The 21,413-nt window shown below is 41.2% G+C and overlaps 1 protein-coding gene and 1 long non-coding RNA gene across 3 annotated transcripts in view; one reads left to right on the top strand and one right to left on the bottom strand.

Moving 5' to 3' along the window:
• The first annotated feature begins 3,347 nt into the window (after positions 1–3,347).
• Positions 3,348–19,811, top strand: LOC134759608 (uncharacterized). Of its 2 annotated transcripts, XR_010136059.1 has the most exons (4): positions 3,348–4,476; positions 16,581–16,677; positions 18,447–18,534; positions 19,546–19,811. It is a non-coding gene; the product is annotated as an uncharacterized LOC134759608 (long non-coding RNA). The 2 variants fall into 2 exon arrangements; XR_010136058.1 differs by lacking the exons at positions 16,581–16,677; positions 18,447–18,534; positions 19,546–19,811 and adding an exon at positions 8,045–8,225.
• Positions 6,837–21,413, bottom strand: part of TTN (titin) — a 277,620-nt gene continuing 263,043 nt past the window's right edge. Inside the window, exons 350-362 of the mRNA XM_063712900.1 lie at positions 20,916–21,218; positions 20,230–20,814; positions 19,794–20,099; positions 19,388–19,687; positions 18,185–18,760; positions 17,781–18,086; positions 16,827–17,420; positions 11,090–16,698; positions 10,809–10,965; positions 9,376–10,067; positions 9,123–9,276; positions 8,294–8,596; positions 6,837–8,156 (exon numbers count right to left, since the gene is read on the bottom strand). Of these exons, the coding sequence (XP_063568970.1) occupies positions 7,861–8,156; positions 8,294–8,596; positions 9,123–9,276; positions 9,376–10,067; positions 10,809–10,965; positions 11,090–16,698; positions 16,827–17,420; positions 17,781–18,086; positions 18,185–18,760; positions 19,388–19,687; positions 19,794–20,099; positions 20,230–20,814; positions 20,916–21,218 (10,181 nt within the window). The 3' untranslated portion in view covers positions 6,837–7,860. The remainder of the gene's footprint in view (positions 8,157–8,293; positions 8,597–9,122; positions 9,277–9,375; positions 10,068–10,808; positions 10,966–11,089; positions 16,699–16,826; positions 17,421–17,780; positions 18,087–18,184; positions 18,761–19,387; positions 19,688–19,793; positions 20,100–20,229; positions 20,815–20,915; positions 21,219–21,413) is intronic.

Raw genomic sequence — 21,413 nt, forward strand, 5'->3', positions numbered from 1 at the left:
AGGAAATTCTGGGCATCGAGCCTTTGTGGGGTTTCAAAAATGGAGTTCATCACTGCCTCTTTTTAGAGGGAACTATGTGTAGGTATTTCTCAGGTGGCTTAGACATCCCAAGGAACAGAGTTGGGGAAATACTGACCCAGAGATACCAAAAAGCACAAAACCAAACTCTCACTTTTTATAACTTCAAATAAAAACCCACAGGCCAATCTATTTTCACAAATCCTATCTATCTAGCCTGCTACCTCTTAGACACATGTAGGACAGCATTTCTTAAACTTTTAAAGCCACTGGCATCTTTGTAAATGAAACCTAAAAAATATACATAGACACAGTCTCAGGGACTTTGTGGATCACTAACAATCTCAGGATAAGCATGAGTTTCATGTTTGGAATCCCGACTTTTAGGACACACGCTCTTTTGCAGAGAATTCCTACAAGTTTGAGAAGCATTGGCATAGCTGCCCATTCCTCTTACCTGCTTTCCATCTCTTCTTAAAATAGAGCAGGAGTGAATGGGAATCATCTCCATCGGCTGTATTCTTGACACGGCATCCTCAGCGGAACTTGGCTTGCTGGGCGGGACTCTTCTACCTCTTCACTGCCAATGCCATAGCAGTGGCCTTTGTCACTTAGAAGGTTTTGGGCAGTAAGGTGCCCTCCTATATCCATCCCTTGCTGCCACTTTTCCTATGCCTGGGAAGTCTAACAGATTGGCTTCATTTACATGCACCCCCAACTCCCATGAAAATCTTAGGAAAGACCTTTCCATGATTGCCTATAACCTCCCAGTGCTATAATTAAAAGGGACATCATGGGTTAGAAATTTGGTGGTAGGTGAAGTCTTCCTGTGAGTGGAATTCTATAGGTGGGAATAAGCTCTTTGATGTAGAAAGCAAACAAATGTCATAGCTTTCTCAGAACAGCTAAAGACTTGGTAAAAATAAAATTTTATCAAGTCTCTAGTTGACTTAAATCTCTTTAGTGATTCCCTTACCTCTTAGGGAAAAGCCCAAACTCTATTATATGGTATATGAGGCCTTCTGCAAGGTGGCCTTGCCTCTTGCATCCAGCCCTTCAAAGGTTGTTCCACTATAATCTTTTTTCTGCTAAATTTACAAAAATTTTTCTTTAAACTTTTTTGGATGTATTGTGCCGTCCTATGCCCCTAGGTCTCTGCAGGTGCAAAGGTCCTCTGCCTGGAAAGCGAGGCCTGCCCCTTCTTATCCCATATTTTAGGTTGCAGCTTTTGCCTGTTTGCCCCTTTCTCTGACTGGATAAGATGCCTCAGCAATGTGCTCTCAAACACTCTGGATTTCTTTGATCATAGCACTTAACTTCATAGGGGATATTCAGTTGCCTCTTCAACCAAGATCTATTCCTTTCCACATCTTCAGTGTTTCCACCTTATATAGCCTGTCTCAACCTGCATTATGCATAGCACCAATGAAAAGCAAATTCTGTCTTCAAATAAATTTGGGGAACACTGTGTCGCCTCCTGGAAATATAATTCATAGCTCATAAAAGACTCTGAGAAATCCTGTATAGAGAAGAAAAATTACCCAAATTCTAAGTTTCTTAGGCTGTGGAACAGTTTTTCCACAACATCTTGAAGAGCAGAGTTTGGGAAACGTTGACCCAGAGGTACCAAAATGCATAAAACCAAGTTTTCATATTTTATAACCTTAGAATAAAAACCCATAGGCCAGTCTATTTTCAAAAGTCCTACTTAAGTAGCAGACACTATTTTCTTCTATTACAAGGAAATGACTTTCTCTACCTGAATTTCTCAAAATTACGTTTGGGGCAGAGTAAACAAAATTGAAAATTACTTTTTCTTTCTGGAGTACGATCATAAAACATTCTTGAATCAGTCACCATGGAGATATCAATTTAACCTGTTATTTTATGGGCTGTTTCTGGTTTAACAACCTCTATGGTTCATCTACATAATCAGCTACTATTGGATAGAGAGAATAAATCTGTCTTTTCAGAAATTCCATCAGAACACTTACTATAAAGAGGTGCTGTTCCATGTCCACCACATCTAGGGTGATAGGTTGGATTATGTCCCTCCCTAAGAGATGTTGGACTCATAACCTCAGATACCTCAGGATGTGAACTTATTTGGTGATAGGCTTTATAGAGGTAATTAAGTTGAAGTGGAGTAACTAGGATGAGCTTCAGTAGTATGACTGGTATCCTAAAATGGAGAAATTTGGACACAGACATACAGGAAAAATGTCGTGTGAACATGAAGGTAGCCATCTACAGACATGGAGAGAGGCTTAGGAGAGATTCTTCCCTCAGAGTTCTCAGAAGGAACCAACCCTGCCAACACCCTGATTTTGGACTTCCAACCTCCGGAGCTGTGAGACAATACATTTCTGTTGTGTCTGCCACTGGATTTGTGGTACTTTGTTCCAGCAGTGCTAGAAAATGAATACACTAGTCCCCTCTGATCTGTGGTTTCACTTTCTGCTATTTCTGTTACCCACAGTACAGTACAATAAGATATTTAGAGAGAGATCACATTCATAAAACTTTTATTATAGTACATTGGTATATTCTATTATTGTTGTTAATCTCTTAATGTACCTAATTTGCCTAATTTATAAATTAAACTTTTTCATAGGTATGTGTATTAGTCCATTTTCACGTTGCTGATAAAGACATACCTGAGACTGGGTCATTTATAAAGAAAAGAGGTTTAATTGACTCACAGTTCCACGTGGCTGGGGAGGCCTCACTATCATGGTGAAGACAAGGCGGAGCAAGTCACATCTTACATGGTGTCAGGGAAGAGAGAAATGAGAACCAAACAAAAGGGGTTTCCCCTTATAAAACCGTCAGATCTCTTAAGATTTATTCACTACCATGATAACAGTATGGGGGAAACGGCTCCCATGATTCAATTATGTCCTACCGGGCCCCTCTCACAAGGTGGGAATTATGGGAGCTACAATTCAAGATGAGATTTGAGTGGGGACACAGCCAAACCGTATCAGCATGTACGTATAAGAAAAATCATGGCCAGGCGTGGTGGCTCACGCCTGTAATCCCAACACTTTGGGAGGCCGAGGTGGGCAGATCACGAGGTCAGGAGATCGAGACCATCCTGGCTAACATGGTGAAACTCTGTCTCTACTAAAAACAAAAAGTTAGCCTGGCGTGGTGGCGGGCGCCTGTAGTCCCAGCTACTTGGGAGGCTGAGGCCGGAGAATGGCGTGAACCCGGGAGGCGGAGCTTGCAGTGAGCCGAGATTGCACCACTGCATTCCAGCCTGGGCGACGAGCGAGACTCTGTCTCAAAAAAAAAAAAAAAAAAAAAAAAGGAAAAATCATAGTATATGTAGGATTCAGTACTATCCACAGTTTCAGGATTCCACTGGGGGACCTTGGGACAGGTTCCCCAAGAATAAAGGTGGCCTGCTGTACATCTAATGAGTACCAGTGAGACCTAGGCTAGGTCCCCTCTAAAATGCTGCTTCTCTAGTCCCTAGCTTCAATATTATGTACGGTGGTCCCTAACAGAATAATGATTGCTGGTATTTATTGGGTGCTCTGCTAAGCACTGTTCTGAGTTTTACACGTAGTAACTTGTCTAATCCTTACAATAACACCGTGAGGTTGCTGCTGTTATTCTCATTTTATGGACGAGAATGTCAAAGAACGGAGAAGTTGGGTAACCTGCCCCGGGTGAAGTAAGTTAGTAAATAGCAGGTCCTAGATTTGAGCGGGGCCCTCAGGGTTTTGAATGCAGACATGTAATTGCAACATGATTCGGCTGATCATGTAGCCAGGGTGTGGGGTTTATAAAATAGACGTGAATAAAAAAAAGGGGCAGGATGACAGTGAAACTTGCTCATGGATTTTGTGGGGGGCGTAGATTGGAACCAAAAAGCACGCATCGGCTTGTTGCTCCCTGTCGCCCTCTGTTGACATGGGGAGAGAAGAGCGGGTCTGACTCGGAAATGACGCCATGATGCTGAGAAACCACTCCTGGCGTTGCGGAAGGTGGGGTATGGGGCCGGAAGACCCTCCCCCCGCGTCTTCAGAGGAGCGCTGTTTTTGGAGGAATTAGGGGAAGGAGGCTGCCTGGTAAGCCAGGAAAGGGGCTTCTGGCCGTTCTGTTGGAGCGCCTCTGACTGACTTCCCCCATGTGTCCGTGTGGCCACACCGTGCTACTTTCAGAGGCAGTGGGCTTTTCGCTAAGCGATAAAAAGAAGTAAAACCTTGCCTTTAGCGCAGCTCTCCATCACTGGGCAGATTGCTCTCCCTCCCCACTCTCCCAGGCCCAAATTGGATCTCAGCGCCTGGGAGCTCCAACTGCAGCAAGTGCAAAATCCTGTCTTCGGTTTTGGAATTTTCATCCGCACAGACTATATCAGCCACGGATAGGATACGTGAGAATACTAGCATGTCAAAGCTGGGAATCATCCTTAGGTATCACCTAGCCAGTCCTGCCTCTCATTTTAAGGTAAGAATAGGCATTTAACATTGTAAGATGATGTAGTGGGTTCTGTTGGCATCACTTAGATGCCCAGGGAATGTGTATTCTTCCATCGATTTCTTGATTGTTCACTGTTTGGCTGCCTTAGTCCACGGAGAATTGTCCTGGCCAACAGGCACCCCTCTTCACTTGGGAAGGTTTATTTCCCTCTTCCATCCCTCCTCAGCCCTTCAGCTTATAGCCTGTAGCCATTGACTGGTTGGTAAGGGGGTGCAAAATGTCAGCCCCCTTGCTCCTAGATGGAACCAACTCTGTGGTACAATTGAAGCTCCCTGTGAGATCTGGCTGAGGCTTCTGCTGAGACCACATTCGTGCTCAGCTTGCTTCCTCTGCCCTATCTGCTGGCTGCCCCATTCCCTTTTTCCCTGAGAGTAATAATCCCTCAAAGAATTTCTGAGACAAGAATCCCCGTCTCAGGCTCTGCTTTTAGGGAATCTGACTTAAGACAGAAAACTTGCTGAATAAATTAATGAAGACCCAGGATTTTCCTCTGGAGAATGAAAACTGACAGTACATTTGCTTCAGCTTTGGTCACCTGTACCTACATTAAGGAGGTGAATTTAGGCAAATAACATCATAGGCTTATAATTATGATTAGCAAATTGAAGTGGACAAATAGATATTTTTGGCATTATTTTATTACCAAGTCTAGATCAGTTGTTTAAAAAGCATAGTAGAATGACACTATTTAAAATAGTGTCAATCTTCCATATACTGTCATTCTACCATGCTTTTAAAACAACTGATCTAGACTTGGTAATAAAATAGTTCTTTAGTTCTGAGGTCCTTTATTTGTTCTGTCTCAATTTGGAGCTGCAGTAGCCAATATGAACTCAGATTCACAACTGATCATTTTCCCTGAAGTTGTCCTTTTCCGTTCACTATGCTCTTTGAGGGACAGTATCTATACCGTGTTAATGATCTTTGTATTGTTCCCTGTGGTGTTTAGCACAAAAGATTGTGAATTGTAGATGTTCAAAATCCATCAAAGATATTGAATCACAGCTGATTCCGAGTTGAATCAGCTCTCCTAAAAATATTTTTCATGATATATTTAGAAGATAAACTTTTGGGGATAAATATATCCATGAGAACTATATCTAGGCTTTTTAAACAAAATTGCTGAATACATCTAACACGATAATTTAAACATTTGCTTAAAAGAACTTATTAGCATGGGCTGTTTTGTTTTTTTAATTTTTATTTTATTATTATTATACTTTTAAGTTTTAGGGTACGTGTGCACAATGTGCAGGTTAGTTACATATGTATACATGTGCCATGCTGGTGTGCTGCACCCATTAACTCGTCATTTAGCATTAGGTATATCTCCCAATGCTATCCCTCCCCCCTCCCCCCACCCCACAACAGTCACCAGAGTGTGATGTTCCCCTTCCTGTGTCCATGTGTTCTCATTGTTCAATTCCCACCTATGAGTGAGAATATGCGGTGTTTGGTTTTTTGTTCTTGCGATAGTTTACTGAGAATGATGATTTCCAATTTCATCCATGTCCCTACAAAGGACACGAACTCATCATTTTTTATGGCTGCATAGTATTCCATGGTGTATATGTGCCACATTTTCTTAATCCAGTCTATCATTGTTGGACATTTGGCTTGGTTCCAAGTCTTTGCTATTATGAATAGAGCCGCAATAAACATACGTGTGCATGTGTCTTTATAGCAGCATGATTTATAGTCCTTTGGGTATATACCCAGTAATGGGATGGCTGGGTCAAATGGTATTTCTAGTTCTAGATCCCTGAGGAATCGCCACACTGACTTCCACAATGGTTGAACTAGTTTACAGTCCCACCAACAGTGTAAAAGTGTTCCTATTTCTCCACATCCTCTCCAGCACCTGTTGTTTCCTGACGTTTTAATGATTGCCATTCTAACTGGTGTGAGATGGTATCTCATTGTGGTTTTGATTTGCATTTCTCTGATGGCCAGTGATGGTGAGCATTTTTTCATGTGTTTTTTGGCTGCATAAATGTCTTCTTTTGAGAAGTGTCTGTTCATGTCCTTTGCCCACTTTTTGATGGGGTTGTTTGTTTTTTTCTTGTAAATTTGTTTGAGTTCTTTGTAGATTCTGGATATTAGCCCTTTGTCAGATGAGTAGGTTGCAAAAATTTTCTCCCATTTTGTAGGTTGCCTGTTCACTCTGATGGTAGTTTCTTTTGCTATGCAGAAGCTCTTTAGTTTAATTAGATCAGCATGGGCTGTTTTGAACTTGAGTTGCCTTATCTATGTATGATCGTTTTTGTGATACATGAAGATGCATACTTCCCCACCCCAGAATTTCACAGAAAACAACCAGCCACACATTTTGAGGTGCAGATAGCTTGCTTTATTTTGTTGTTACTATCTCAAGGAGGTCCAACAATTATAACTAACAATTGAATTTATACTTGCATGAAAAGAACTACATCAAATTGACATTTTGGGCAATTAGTAATTTGTTGTTTAAAATTTAACGACAGCTTTATTTTGTTGTTGTTCTTTAGTTTTTGCTGTGGCTCACTGCTTAGGTGCCCAGGTTTTTCAGGTGCAATTAAAATTTAGAACTACCACACAAAGGCATTGGCTGCACCCTGGGACCTCCAAGAGTTGGCACTGCTCTGGCATAGGAATACTTGAATAGCTTGGTTAAATGAAGGGATGGCCAGGAGATGTTACTTTTCCAAGCTATTCAGGCACTCCTTATGTCAGAGACAGTGTAAAATGAGCGAACAAAGTGTTGGCCGTTACACTTTGCTCTGGTAATATTTGTCATGATAATTTTGTGTGACATCATCAGAGAAAATGTAAGACGTTAAAGTGTTGCTTACAGGAGGGTAAATGCAAACATCACCAATGCCTTACATTTCTGATTCAGTAGGTATTGGTGCACATCTCAAGTGATATGCACAGCTTCATTCTCTTTTAGGTGGACAGGACATCTTCAGTGGGGAATTTCTCAACCCACTGAGGCATACTTAGACATCAACAGTATGTTGAGGCACAAAGATTGATTAAATGTTGAGCAGGGTATTCGTTCCATAAGAAACTTTCTCCTACCAACAGTTAGTTTCAAAAGTTACATCGTAAAATGTCATAAAATAAATGGTACAAAACTTTATAACCGTTAATCCGGCTATATACAGTATGTACATGTCACTAGCAAATGTATAATATTCTTAGGTCAACAATTATGAAAAGATTGAAATGAATATTTTTGAACTTTGACTCATTTAGGTTGATACAAAACTACTTTTTTTCTTTAAATATTTACAGATCAGAAAGATTAGTCCATGTGAAACGTTTGTGAAAAGTTAAGAATGAGTGTAGAATATAAGGGCACAGGCCCTCTTAAATGGATCGAATATGTATATTCACAGTGGCAGAGTCAGATCCAAATTCATTCCCTAAACTCAGGGTATAAAGTCCACCATCTTGTTTCTGTACGTCCATGATGATCAGGGTTGTCAGGTCATCTGTGTTTTCAACGTGGAACCTCCCCTGTTCTTGACTGTGAATTTTTCTTCCACCACAGGACCATGTTACTTCTGGGGTAGGCTCACCCGTGAAAGCACAGGCTACTGTTAGAACTTTGCCTTCATCAATGCTGATATCAGATGGAAGAGCTTCAATTTTAGGCGGAATTCCTTTATGGAACAATGACAAAAAAAAGTCTTAGAATCACTGAAAAAAATAAAGATTTGCTTTCTACTGAATTGTGTGTACTAAAGACTACACCATGTTACTTGGCTTGTCTACCTCTATCAGTAATTTTATTGCTCACCTCTTATGCCTGCTTTAAGCATTTTACTAGTTGAGCTTTCCAGTTGTGTCATACTAGATTTTCCCATAAAGCTGCTGGAACTCATTTCTACAAAGGACTCTTGCATGGAGGACATGCTTTGGGCAGACATGCTTGCAAATTTCATCTCAGTCATGCTGCTAGCACTGCTGCTGCTGAAACTGCTGAAGGAGGCCTCCTGCTTGGAGGCAGACATTTGGACTGACTGAGACGAGAAGCTTCCTTGCAAGCTTGTGTCACCACTTGTTCTCAATACTACCTCTCTGGAAGGTTCTTCAACTAGAGCTGTGGAGCATAGCAGATACACAGTGAACATCAATGACATCTGGTTAATTGATGACATATGACGCTGACTTACAGAAATGGAAACTTCAACACACGCACAGCAGCATAACCCAAACAATTTGCTGTTGAAGCATAAGCAAATACATGTATACATACATTTGTCAAGAGCTAGCTCAATGTCTCCAAAACATGAATCCTTATATTTCTATCATTACATTACATGCAGGTGCTAGGAATCACTAGGAGAAAAATGATTAGTCATATAGAAAGTAATTGACATATTGTGCATCCTGAAAATAAATGTTACAGGGCAGTTGGTAGCTTTACTTTGAAATGTAATCTATCCAAGTTTCTGTGTAGCTATAAAGAAAGTTCGACTACAAGAATGAATTCACATCGTTTGGCTGTCCCTCTTTCACATGGAATTTATTAAGGCTTCTTAGAGTTTTCTGTGCTTGAAAGAGAGGCAAAAAAAACCATCTAAAGGCTTTAAACATGTAAGGAAGAATGGTGAGGAGATACTTACGAACGACCATTAAGGAAGCTGTAGCTGAACACTGGCCACGGAAATTTTTGGCCTTAATTGTGTACTTTCCACTGTCGCTGACTGATGCATTTCGGATTTCAAGGGAGTATACATTTCTGGAGCGACTTATGCTGACATTTGAAGAAATAGAAATCTAAGACGAAGGAAAAAGAAAAGAAATGTTGAAGTTCTTCAGATGTGGAAGACATGGTATTTTAGTTTTCTTCAGTAATATATTCATAATTAAACTTACTGGCAGGTTGTTTTTAAACCATTCGATTTCAGGGGATGGCTCGCCACTGATTTCACAAGTAAAGAGAACATTTTGTCCTTCATTAATATTTTGAGATCTAGGCTGTGAGATGAAGGCTGGAGCATCGGAGAGTTCTTTGCTCAGCGTCAAATCATACTGACACTTGACGATTCCTTCCTTGGTTTTGCCTATGCAGGTGAGGATTCCTTCATCTCTGTGACTGGCTTGCTTGATAGTTAGGGTCTGATTGCTGCCTGAGACACCATATCGGTACTCCTCAGAGTTGGTAAGCTCTACGCCATTCAGTACCCATTTCACATCAGTGGCACCAGCAATGTTGGCTTTTAAAACCACTCTTTGACCTTCGTTTATGCTCATCTGAGTAGAAAATGCTTTAATCTCAGCATGAGTTCTGACTTCTTCTGATGCCTGTGATGTTTTAGTGATTTCCTCATGGACAATGGATTTTTCCAGGGAGGTTGCTGCTGACTTCTTGACTTGTTCAGAAATCAGAACCTTTGAAGCTTCCTCTTTGAGGGCTAACTTTTCTTGAGATTTTGCCTCTGACATCTTAATTTCTTCAGACCTTAGGGCTTTTTGGGAAATTTCCTCTTGGACAACAGCTTTCTTCTGAGGTGTAATTTCAGAAGTCTTTTGTGTAGAGACTTTCTGTGCCTCAGTATCTTTTACAGCTAAAAAAGAAACCTCTGTAAGGCAAACTTAATTAGAAAGAGACCCCCCACCTTTTACTCTTCTAGATTCTGCATGTGAAAAACGTAAAAAGAAAAAAAGTCAACTTCTTCATGCAATGTAGGTAATACCTAATACTTTCTCAGTTCCACTTTTGGAAAATTATCACGTGTGACTTTTGAGATCAGTGTAATGATTCCTTAAACTAAACTGAGTGAAAGATGATTCATATGACTTAAGGAAAAAAGTCTTGAAAAGAATAGTCAACGGATTTAGGAGATAAGTGGATTTGGGAGATTTTGAGTAACCAAAACATTAAATTATCTTTCAGAAGATTGAAATGAAAGCAAACTAATTTTAATTGGTAAAATAGAAATAGTTCTTTAATTAACTTTGCACTGCTTTGGAAAATTAGCAACTGTGAAGGTTTAGGCAAGCAGTGCCATTTTGTATATTCACTGACTTTATTCTTAAATATTCCTGGGAGCAGGGGCTGACACTATAGAATCTCATATAATACCACATATAATAAGGTACTTAATAACTGCTTTTTATGCTCATAGAAAAGCATATGCTAACTTCAAATGTGTGTTTCTACTTTGGTGTACAAATTGCATTCTGGAATTAGGAAAATAATTTTATTTCAATACTTTCTTGTTTATGTATATAAGGGGGGATGTTTGAAAATATTTCCCTAATATTATCTTCTGAAAAAATGTGGGTAAAAACAAAAGCCAACCTACCTTTTATGGTTAATTTGCAGCTAGAGGACACAGATCCAGCTGAATTTTTTACTGTACAAGTATAAAGTCCACTGTCGGAAGTATCAGTCTTATGAATTTCTAAGAAGAACCCTCCCTTGTCTTCAGAGAGTTTATATTTACCTCCTTGTGTAATGGCCTGTAGAATGCAAATGATTTGCGTTTTAAAAAGTGATTTCATTTTAAGCTTTTTTTGGGAAGCTGAATTTAGAAGATAAAATATTTTAGAAGATAAAAGTAAGAGACATTTAAGAACTGGTTACCTTTCCATCTTTTGTCCAGATGACAGTTGGCCAGGGTTCTCCAGTAGCCTTAACTGCAAATTTAGCAACATTGTCTGAAGAAACAGTTGTATCCTGCAACCCAGTAACAATTACTGGTTTTGAGGAAATTGGTTCAGGAGCTTTTGGTTCAGTTTTTCTGGTTTCTGTTGACTCAGTGGTTTTCTGATCTGATTTCTTAGTTTCTGATGTTTTTGATACCTTCTCATGGATACTCTTAAAGACTTGCCCCATAAATTGTAAGTTGGTTTTAGACGTTCCACCTTCACCAGAAATCTCACAAACATATTCTCCTTGATCAGATTCAGTGAGGTTATGGATTTTGAGCTCATAGGTACCATCTGCTGAATAATGAAACTGGAAATGCCCATTTTCCTTCAGTTTCTTGCCATCTTTGTACCAGGTGACCTCTTTTGCCCTTAATACACTGCTTTCAACCACACAGGTCAGCTTTGCAATCTCTTTAGAAGCTTCTGCTTTCAGGAACTGAGTAATCTTTGGTGGGGCAGAGACTGGGAGGTGCTGAACTTTCTCTCTTGGTGTTGGTTTTGTCTCTGTGGGTGATACGGCTTTGGGGTGAGAAGGTTCTGGAGATTTCACTCGTTTTGGAGACTTAACTGCTTCTGGGGATTTCACCCGAGGCTCTGGGGATTTGACTCTTGGTGGTGATGTCACAGCCTTTTCAGTTACCCTGGCCTTTTGAATAGTCAGAGTGAACTCTGCTTCTTGTTTCCCTTCACTGTTTTCTACCACCACGCTGTAATTGCCCTCATCGGAAGCCTGGACTGAAGAGATCTCAAAGGTTGATTTGTACTTTGTGGTGGTCACTTGGTGGCGGGCAGAAGTACTTAGCACTTGTCCTTTACGCAGCCAGGTCACAGTTGGTACCGGCTCACCATCGGTGTCACAAGAAAACCTTGCAGACTCGCCCTCGTAGACGGTCATGGACCGTGGCTTTGTTAGAATTCTTGCCACCAAAGTCGTCTTGATCTTTCTGGTTGTGGATTTTTCTTCCAGCGACTTTTCTTCTAATGCAGCACTTTTCATTTCTGCAGATGCATAGTGTTCATATGAGGAGAGACTTTCCCTTGTCTCCGTCATCTGTGATTTCACTTCCCTGACAGAAGACGAAGCTTCCATCTCAGATGTTTTCTTAAATGATGAAACAGCATACGCCTCTGTTCTTGTCAGCTCAGGGAAAACAGATCTGGGGACCTCTTCATCTCTGCGTCGGGAAGCATAGGTGGTATAATCCCCTCCTGTTACGTCCAGCGTTGCATAGTCAGAAGCTTCGCCCTTGTAGTTGGTGCACACAGCACGGTAGGTTCCACTGTCATCAATGTGACAGTCCAGAATTTCCAGGGTCAGGACTCCACTCGTGTTGGTGTAATGAATCTTACTGCTTTCTTGGAGTTCCACACCATTGTGGTACCATTTAACCTCGGCAGTTGGCTTAGACTGAACATTTAAAATAAAACATGTATTTTGGCCACATGGTACCCTGTGCGAGCGCATTCTCAATGTGATTCGAGGGGCATGGTCCAGTGTGAAAGGCTGCTGACTCAAAACTTCATACTTCCTTTCTGCTGTCTTCTGAGTTTTTAAAGCAGCTTTCATGGACTCATACCTGGAAAAGATATCAAATCTTGCAGACCTCTCAAATCTCGAGAGTGATCTCTCACTAGACACAGGGCTGGGGGATCGTGGGCGAGTTCTCTCTGGAGTAGGTGACCTTCTTTCTGTGTCATCTTCGTATTCCTCAGCCAGTTGTGGACGTGATCGGATCAGCTCAGACACTGGCCTCATTAACTCAATATAAGTTGGAGACAGGGAGCGCCGTCGTCTCAGTAGTCTAGATGCAGATGAGGATGATTCTCTTTGAGCACGTTTTGAGATTTCGTATTCTTCCTCAATTTCTGTTATTTCTGTCACTTCTCTTTGTCGCCTTGATTTCTTTCTAGACTTTTCCTCCTTTGACATGAAGTCAAGTTCGCTTTTGTATTCTGAGAGACGCTGGGTGGTCGTAACTGGGCGAAGCAACTCTTCATCCTCCTTCTCAGCCATGATTCTTTGCCGTTGCTTTGGCTGTCTGTACGCAGCCTGGGCATGCCGTTCCCTCAGTTCTGCATAACTTGTACCGGCTTCAGCCTTCGTTGGGATGTGATAGGTTGAATACCTGAAGTCTTTTCTTGTTTCCTCCACCTTGATATGAGCTTGTGGGGAAGAGTAACGTAGGCTAGAAAGCTCAAAGCGTGGAGGGCTTCGGCTTGGGGGTGAAGCTGAAAAACCTAACTCAAGCTCTTCTTCAAGACGCAGCCTCTCTTCCTCTGTTCTTTTCATTGCTAAGTAGTCATCAATGGGGAGGAGTAATTCTTCATCAGAGATGTCCCCAAGAGAACGTCTTCTAGGTCGGTAGTAAAAGTCATAATCAGGAGAAGGTGTACGCCGACGGGCTGGTCTCACTGTCTCAAGATCGTCTTGGGACAGTTTAGGAATACGCCATTTAGGTCTGTATTGATCTGTAATGCGTGGAAGAGGCATCACATAGAACTGTTCCCATCTTGAAAGGCGGATGCGCTTGGGTCGTTTCTGTACAACTCTGTCAAGTTTCCCAGGCATTTCATACTGATCACGTATCTTTTTATACCACTTCATGTCAGACATGGGCACGAACTGCTTGATGCGTTGGTCTTCTTCTATGGTAGTCTGCTTGTACTTGCGTGGCTCTGGTACATCATAAGGCATCCGGAGTTTTCTCTCCTCCTTCTTTTCTTCTGTCTCAAGTCTGAATTCCCCTTTTACAGTCTTGGTGCTTACAGCCGGTTTGTAAAGGACGGCAGCTTCTCTCAGAGCCTCTTTAGCTACCTGTGTCAGTGGCACACTTTCAGTTCCAGAAAGAATTTCAGCCATTCTGAGGGTTTTGTCAATTTGTTTTTGTACGTGTCGCTCATGCTCCTCCTTACTCTTGAATTCCTGTTTCTTGTACCTCAGGCGTTCCACTTGTAGGTGAGCCTGGCAGCTGGTGGACCCAGCTGTGTTAGTGGCTGTGACTCTATAATAACCCGTGTCTTCAGGCAAAGTGTCCCTGATGTGCAGAGCATAATAATCCAAGCCTTCATGGATAATTTCAATGTTAGGCCCGAGGGACAGTGGCTGACCATCTTTCTCCCATTTTAATGTTGGTTGGGGGATGCCAGACACTCTGATCTCAAAGCAGACACTTTGGCCTTCTTGGCATTCTGCATTTGCCAGTAACCTTTTGAACATGGGTCTTAAGGTACTATCTGTTGGAGGTGGGTGTAGGGTTACTGTCAGCTTTGCTTTACAGCTGTCTTCACCGTATTTGTTCCTTGCCACAACAGTATATTCAGCGTCATCATCTATAGTGACACTGTTGATTGTTAATTGGTAAAGACCCTTGTCTGACTCAAACATGTACTTCTTGTCATCGTCACCTGGTTTGATTTTCTGACCTGATTTATACCATGTTACACGAGGCTCTGGGTGGACAGTTATAGTTACTCCAAACCGGACATTTTCACCTACATAAGCTGTCTTATTATAGAGAGGCAGGGTAAATTCTGGTGGCCTTTCCAGGAGTCTCATTGTGTCTGTTCTGCGCTTAATTTTCTTCATGGTTCTACGGCAGTAATAGTCATAGACTTCTCTCACACCTTTAACAAATAGCTCTGCATAAGAACTGTCTTCACCATAGTCATTGACTACTTTGCATCTGTAGGTACCATCATCAAATTTGGTAATGTCTTTGACATAGAGGATGGCCACTCCATCTTCATAGGTGATTTCATATTTCTCACTGTTCTCCAGCTGTCGGACGCCAAAGTACCAAGTCACTTGGGTAGACTGATCATAATTTTCAATTTTGCATACATATTTGACATGTCCTCCTTCTTCACCAACTGCATGCATTATCTGCCCAGAAACTGGGCCAATTTCAATGGATGCTACTTTAACTTTAGCAACACTCACTCCCCTCTGAGATCGAATTGCACCACCACAGGAGATCCGGGCTGCTGACACAACCATGTTGAGGTCTTTCTTGATCAGGGTGTGGTAATAACGCCGGTGTTTTAATGTTCTGATAACTTTAGTACTGACTCTTTCTATCTTCTGCTTCAACCATGGGTGCTGGAGAGCCTCCGATGCTGTCATGCGAGATTTCCTCTCTTTCACTAACAACCGGTCAACAAAATCCATGGCTTCAATGCTAATCTCTTTGAATGCTTCTTCATCAAAAGTATATTCAGCATTCATGATATTCTCAATGATCTGTTGGTTAGTTTCAGCCAGGAATGGGTTGATACCACTCAATAGCACATATACCAGTGTTCCAAGTGACCACATGTCTGTGGCTGTGCTGACAACATCATGCTGGTGGACTTCAGGTGCATAGTATTCTGGGGCAGTGAATAGAAGCCTGAAGTTGTCCCCTGGTTTCAGCTGACGGGCTTGACCAAATTCTATGATTTTAATGGTAGAGCTTCTTCTGGTTTGGTAAATGATATTTTCTGGTCTAATGTCAAAGTGTCCAATATTATGACTGTGTAAAAACTGAAGTGCTTCACAGACCTGGTGAACGTAACTTACAATTTCTCTTTCATTAAGTTCAAAAGCACTTGTGTTAATGCGCTCAAATATGTCAAGTCCTGATATAAACTCAAAGATCATAACTAATTCTTCCATGCTTTCAAATGATTCATGGAGGTATAAGATGTTTCTATGCCTAGCAATATTCAGAATGGAAATTTCCTTCTTTACCAAAACCTGATCAGTCCCTTTGACTTTAACAAATTTGGCCATGTATGTCTTCTTTGAGGATGTTTCAACACAACGATGGACAATTCCAAACTCACCACGCCCAAGATCTTCAGCAATCATATATTTCTCATAGAGTTCCTTGGTTGAAGAGTGAGATGCTTTAGTCATGGAGACTTCCCTGGTTTCATCTACCTCTTCATCGTAGTTCATAGCTCTGGTCTTATCTTCTTTGGTTATGGTTGGTTCTGAAGGCTCAGAAGGCTTGCTCAGACCAAATTTATTTTCAGCTATTACCCGGAATTGGTAACTTGTTTTTCCAAATAAGTTGATCACGGTATAACGTGTTTCTCGGGCCTGTCCTACACGGAGCCATCTTTCTGCAGTAGTTGCACATTTTTCAACAATGTAGTTGGTGATTTTGCTGCCACCATCAGAGGCCGGCTCAGTCCATGTTAAGTTGACAGAATCTCGTGAGACATCACTAACTTTGACTCCTCTGGGTGGGTCAGGAACATCAGCCACATCCAGTTCAACTGTCTTCTGATCAATTCCAAATCTGTTTTTAGCACAGACCACATAGAAACCAGCATCTTTTCTCTCTACCCCATTGGGGAAAACAAGTGATGTGAAGGATCTTGTGACAATAACTTGGTAGTGGCCATTATTGTCAATGAGATCTTGTCCTTTCTGCCAGGTGATCACAGGATCTGGTTTGCCACTGAAAGGAATCTTGATGCTGACCACTTCACCTCGGAGAGCATGAACTGCTCCCATGCCTTCAAGAGTTTTAGGTAAGTGTATCTTAGCTGGAACTGTATCAGAAAAAAAATAAGAATATAATTTAGCAACATCTAACAATATCTGTTTAAGTGCAATAGCCTCCACCCCCAAGTTAATAACTCATTTAGCCTCAAATTGATGATAATTGATTTATTTTTACCTTCCACTTCCAAGGAGGCAGTGCCAGACACAGATCCCCCTTGGTTGGTAGCTCTGACTTGGTAAACTGTGGCATCATCATCTGTGACACTTGCAATGATGAGCTGATGGTAGCCACCCTTAAATTCTTGAATCCTATATTTTAATCCATCTGCAATGATTTCTTTGCCTTGTCTGTACCATTTCACGATAGGTTTTGGATGACCAGTCACTTTGCAGACCAAGGTAGCATTGCTCTGATATCTGACATTTAGATTTCTCAGTTCCTCTTTAAAGTGTGGTGCCTGAATTGGGACATCAGATTTGGGAGTGATGGGTTCTGATATTTCACTCCATTCACTTTCCCCACCTAGATTTTCACATTTCACACGGAACTCATATTCAAGACCTTCAATAAGGTTTTTCACTGAAAAGACAGTTTCTCGAATTTCTTCTGTTGTCACAGAAATCCATTTATTCTGTTTCTTCTCACGCTTCTCAAGGTAGTAATTTCTAATCTTTGCACCTCCATCACTGGCAGGTGGCTTCCAAGCCACAACACAAGAATCTTTTGTGACAGCAGTAATAGTTGGTTTGCCAGGAGCACCTGGCTTTTCTATTAAAAAAAAAAAGATTTGAGTCATGAGATGAAACAGGCAGCTTTATTAAAGCTTATTTTTTTTAAAAAAGAATGTTATGAGTCCAAAATTTTATTAAAAAATAGCTATTCCAGAAAAATGAAATTGGTTACTTTATACTAAGACATATCAAAAACCAAAGTTCTATTTTTAAAAGGGGGTTAGGATATATATTTCTCCTTTTAGATATGCAAACATTAAATTAACGTGAAAGAAAAGGCACTTGTACTTTATCTGAATCTTTGCTATTTCCTTTCAAAATTTCTTTCTGTTTAAAAGAATTTTATGCAAAGATGGAACTTTACCATAGGAAGATATAGAAATCGGGTTGTACTCACCAAATGGACTCTTAATGATCACAACTGAGGACACTTCTAGAGGGTCACTGATGCCGAAAATGTTCTGAGCTGAAACCCGGAAGTAATAGCCAGCATTTTCTGTGAGGTTCACAATTCTACAGGTTGTCACTGAGATGGCTGAAGACACCAATTGCCATTCAGCCCCCTCCTTGGCCTCACATTTTTCCACCACATAGTTGGTGATCCAGGAGCCTCCGTCATCTGCGGGTGGTTTCCAGCTGATCACTGCGGAGTTCTTCAATAGAGCTTCGATCACAATTGGTCCTGTAGGTTTGTCTGGTTTATCTGTTGGGGGAAAATACAATTGTGGTGGTTTTCATAGTGTGTTTTTGAGATTTTTTTTTCTTTAAAAATAAAAAGCACTGAAAATAAAAATAAAATACCTTGTATTTCCACATCAAGGATGGCATCAACTGTTCCAAAAACATTGCTGAGCTGGACTTTGTATTTCCCAGCATGAGTCTTACGTTGGACATTCTTCATGACAAGATGAGTATAGTGCTCAGTGTTTTCAATAGTAATGTTTTCTGAGTTTTGCAAAAGTTTCTGACCATGGAACCAAGTCATGGCAGGTACTGGACGACCAATGTACATAACATGAAGCCGAAGTGTGGAACCCACAGCTCCATAATATTTCTCTTTCAGTGGGTAACCAGGATGGAACTGTGGTGTTGCTTGCAGGAGAAGCTTACTACTGGTTTCTACTTCTCCAACCTCATTGGTGGCTATGCAGGTATAAACACCTTCATCTTCCTGCTCCTCTGTCATTACTGTAAGAGTGTGTGTGCGTCCATCTGAAGACATTTTGTATTTCCGGCTTTGTATGAGCTCTTTACCAAATCTGTACCATTTAATGTCAGGAAGAGGCCTTCCAACAATCTGGCATGAGAGTTGAGCAGCTTCACCCAATTTTGTGGTAACATCCTTCATTTCTTTGCGTATTCCTGGGGCCTCTCCAGCTGAACGATATGAAAGATAATATTAAGTGATTGTTAATACTCAATCTGTAATCCTTTGTCCTTGTATATCAGGAATGAATTTACCTTAGTTACTAACACATACCATGATTTACGTATTAGCCTAATTCTTAAAAACTCTTTGAAGTGATTTTCCTAGGATCATATGGTAAATAGGGATTCAATAAGCACATTGTCACATTTTATGTAGAGTGTTTTTTTCTCTTCATGATTGGAAGGGGATTAATAATGTATAGGCTTTTAAGGGACTATAAATTCTCTCTATAATTCTGTAGTATTCTTGCTCTTACTTAGGTTCATTGAAGTGGCATACAATTGTTGACCTTTCAAATCTTGTTGGGAAATATTTTTTAAAAAACAAACCATTGCATTAGAGGGAATTGCTCAAGGAAAGTGCTCAGTTCACTGCATCTAACATCTCCTGCTGAGGTTATGTGCTTGGAATGGTTTCCTATAGAACTTGTCCTATTTCCTGTGTGTGTACTTGCTTTTCTTTCTTAACACTTGCTCTCCAATAAAGCTTTCCAGGGTTCTACTTAGTGTAGAGGGGGAATTAGCCTTAACTTGTTTAGTTTGTAAATCATAAGTAGAGAACTAAAGGCTACTTACATGTGAGTTTAGTCTTTACAGACATAGCAGTTCTGCGAGGTCTGCTCAGCCCAGTCTCATTCTCAGCAAAAACCCTGAATTCATATTCAGTAGCTTCCAGCAAACCTCCTATTGTGAATTGCTTGTCCTTAATACGTTCCTTATTGCTCTTCTTCCAGGCACTGTCTCCAGACTGTCTATATTCAACCCAGTATCCAAGAATTTCTTTGCCACCATCACATTCAGGTTTCTCCCACTGTAGAGTGACACTATCTTTGGATATTGAAAGAATCTCAAGTTCTCCTGGTTGGCTTGGTTTATCTGAAATATTTTAAAATAATGAAAAGGGAATCAGCTTTACTGGTGAAATAAAAGGACCAAACATGGCTTGCTTCTTTAATTTTACCCCTTCTTCTGAATTCCTTACCAAATGGATCTTTGCAAACAACTGGTTCAGAAGCAGGGCTGGTCTCACTTAGGCCAACATCATTCTGTGCGATGATGCGGAACTGATACTCAGCATCGGGAACAAGCCCCGTGACAGTGTACATTGTGGTGGTGATCTGAGTCTTGTTGTGTCTGACCCACTTGTCAGTGGATGTCTCTTTGCGTTCAATGTAGTAGCCTGTGACTCGAGAACCACCATCATCTTTGGGCCGGGACCAGGACAAGCTAACAGAACTCTTGGTTACATCGAGTACTTCTGGAGGATTGCTTGGAGGTTCTGGAGGATCTGTAAATATAAGTGGAAAGCACACATGTATTAGAATACAGTCCCAAGTATTATAAGCCAATGACTTTCATTTAAAAACAGAAAAGTGCTGAAATAATGTTTATAATTTTGTGGTTGAAAGGACACTTACTCAATGGGGTTTTTGGTATGACTGGTTCCTCAGATTTCAAGGGTTTGCTTATGCCAAACTGGTTTTCTGCTGAAACACGGAAATGGTATTCTACATTCTCTTTGAGGCCTTTTACCACCAGAGATGTACCTCGGACTCTGGAATCAATGGTATACCAGGCGGCTTTAGGCACTTCTCGTCTCTCGAGGATGTAGCCTAAGATGTCAGCACCACCATCATCAGCAGGAGGTCTCCAGCTGACCCTCACAGAGCGGGCTTGGATGTCATCATATTCCAGTGGCCCTTCTGGACTGTTGGGACTTCCTATCACCCTGACCTTGAGGTAGACAGCCTTCTTGCCACATTTATTTTCCAGAACCAAGTCATAAGTGCCAGAATCACCCCTGTCTGCTTCTTTGATCACAAGCTCAGTGTGTGTTTCAGATGTTGCAATCATGGCACGCTTACTAATATCCTGGCCTTCCTTCGTCCATTTACATATTGGGAATGGTTTTCCTTTGATTGGTATGGTAAGTCTGATGACTCCACCTTGCCTTACAAAGATACCTTCTTGGTATCTTTCATCAAGTTCATAATCAGGATATTCTGGAAAAAAAGGTAGGGTTTCAATTTAGCATTTGGGGTAGGGGGACTAAGAAATAAGTCTATGGCAATTATTGCAGAAAGCAAATGATCATATGTCTCACCAAGCATTTCAGTGACTTTGACTGTTCCTGGTACCTCAGCAGGCTCACCAGGTCCACCAGCATTACAAGCTAGGACGCGGAACCTGTATTCCGCACCCTGAGGTAGGTGTGTTAGAGTATACTCTCGAATCTTGGTTGGAGTGGTATTACACTTGGTCCATTCATGTTGATCTACTTTTTGCATTTCAATCAAGTAGCCTGTGACTTTAGATCCTCCTTCATCTTCTGGAACGCTCCAGGCCAGGGAGACTGATGTCCTTGTTGTATCAGTAACTCTTGGGTTTTGTGGCTTTCCTGGAGGAGCTGGGAATAAGAATAAGAATGTACTGGTTAAAGTTGCTGCAAAGTTGAAAATGAGCTGTGCCACCTAACAAATTCAATGAGTTGTTGAAATGGACTGTTAACATTAGCCTGTTTTTTTGTCTTGTGAAAATTTTATTCATGGCCGGGTGTGGTGGCTCATGCCTGTAATCACAGCACGTTGGGAGGCCGAGGTGG

This window comes from Pongo abelii, chromosome 11 (genome assembly GCF_028885655.2).
Source record: "Pongo abelii isolate AG06213 chromosome 11, NHGRI_mPonAbe1-v2.0_pri, whole genome shotgun sequence".
NCBI lineage: Eukaryota > Metazoa > Chordata > Mammalia > Primates > Hominidae > Pongo > Pongo abelii.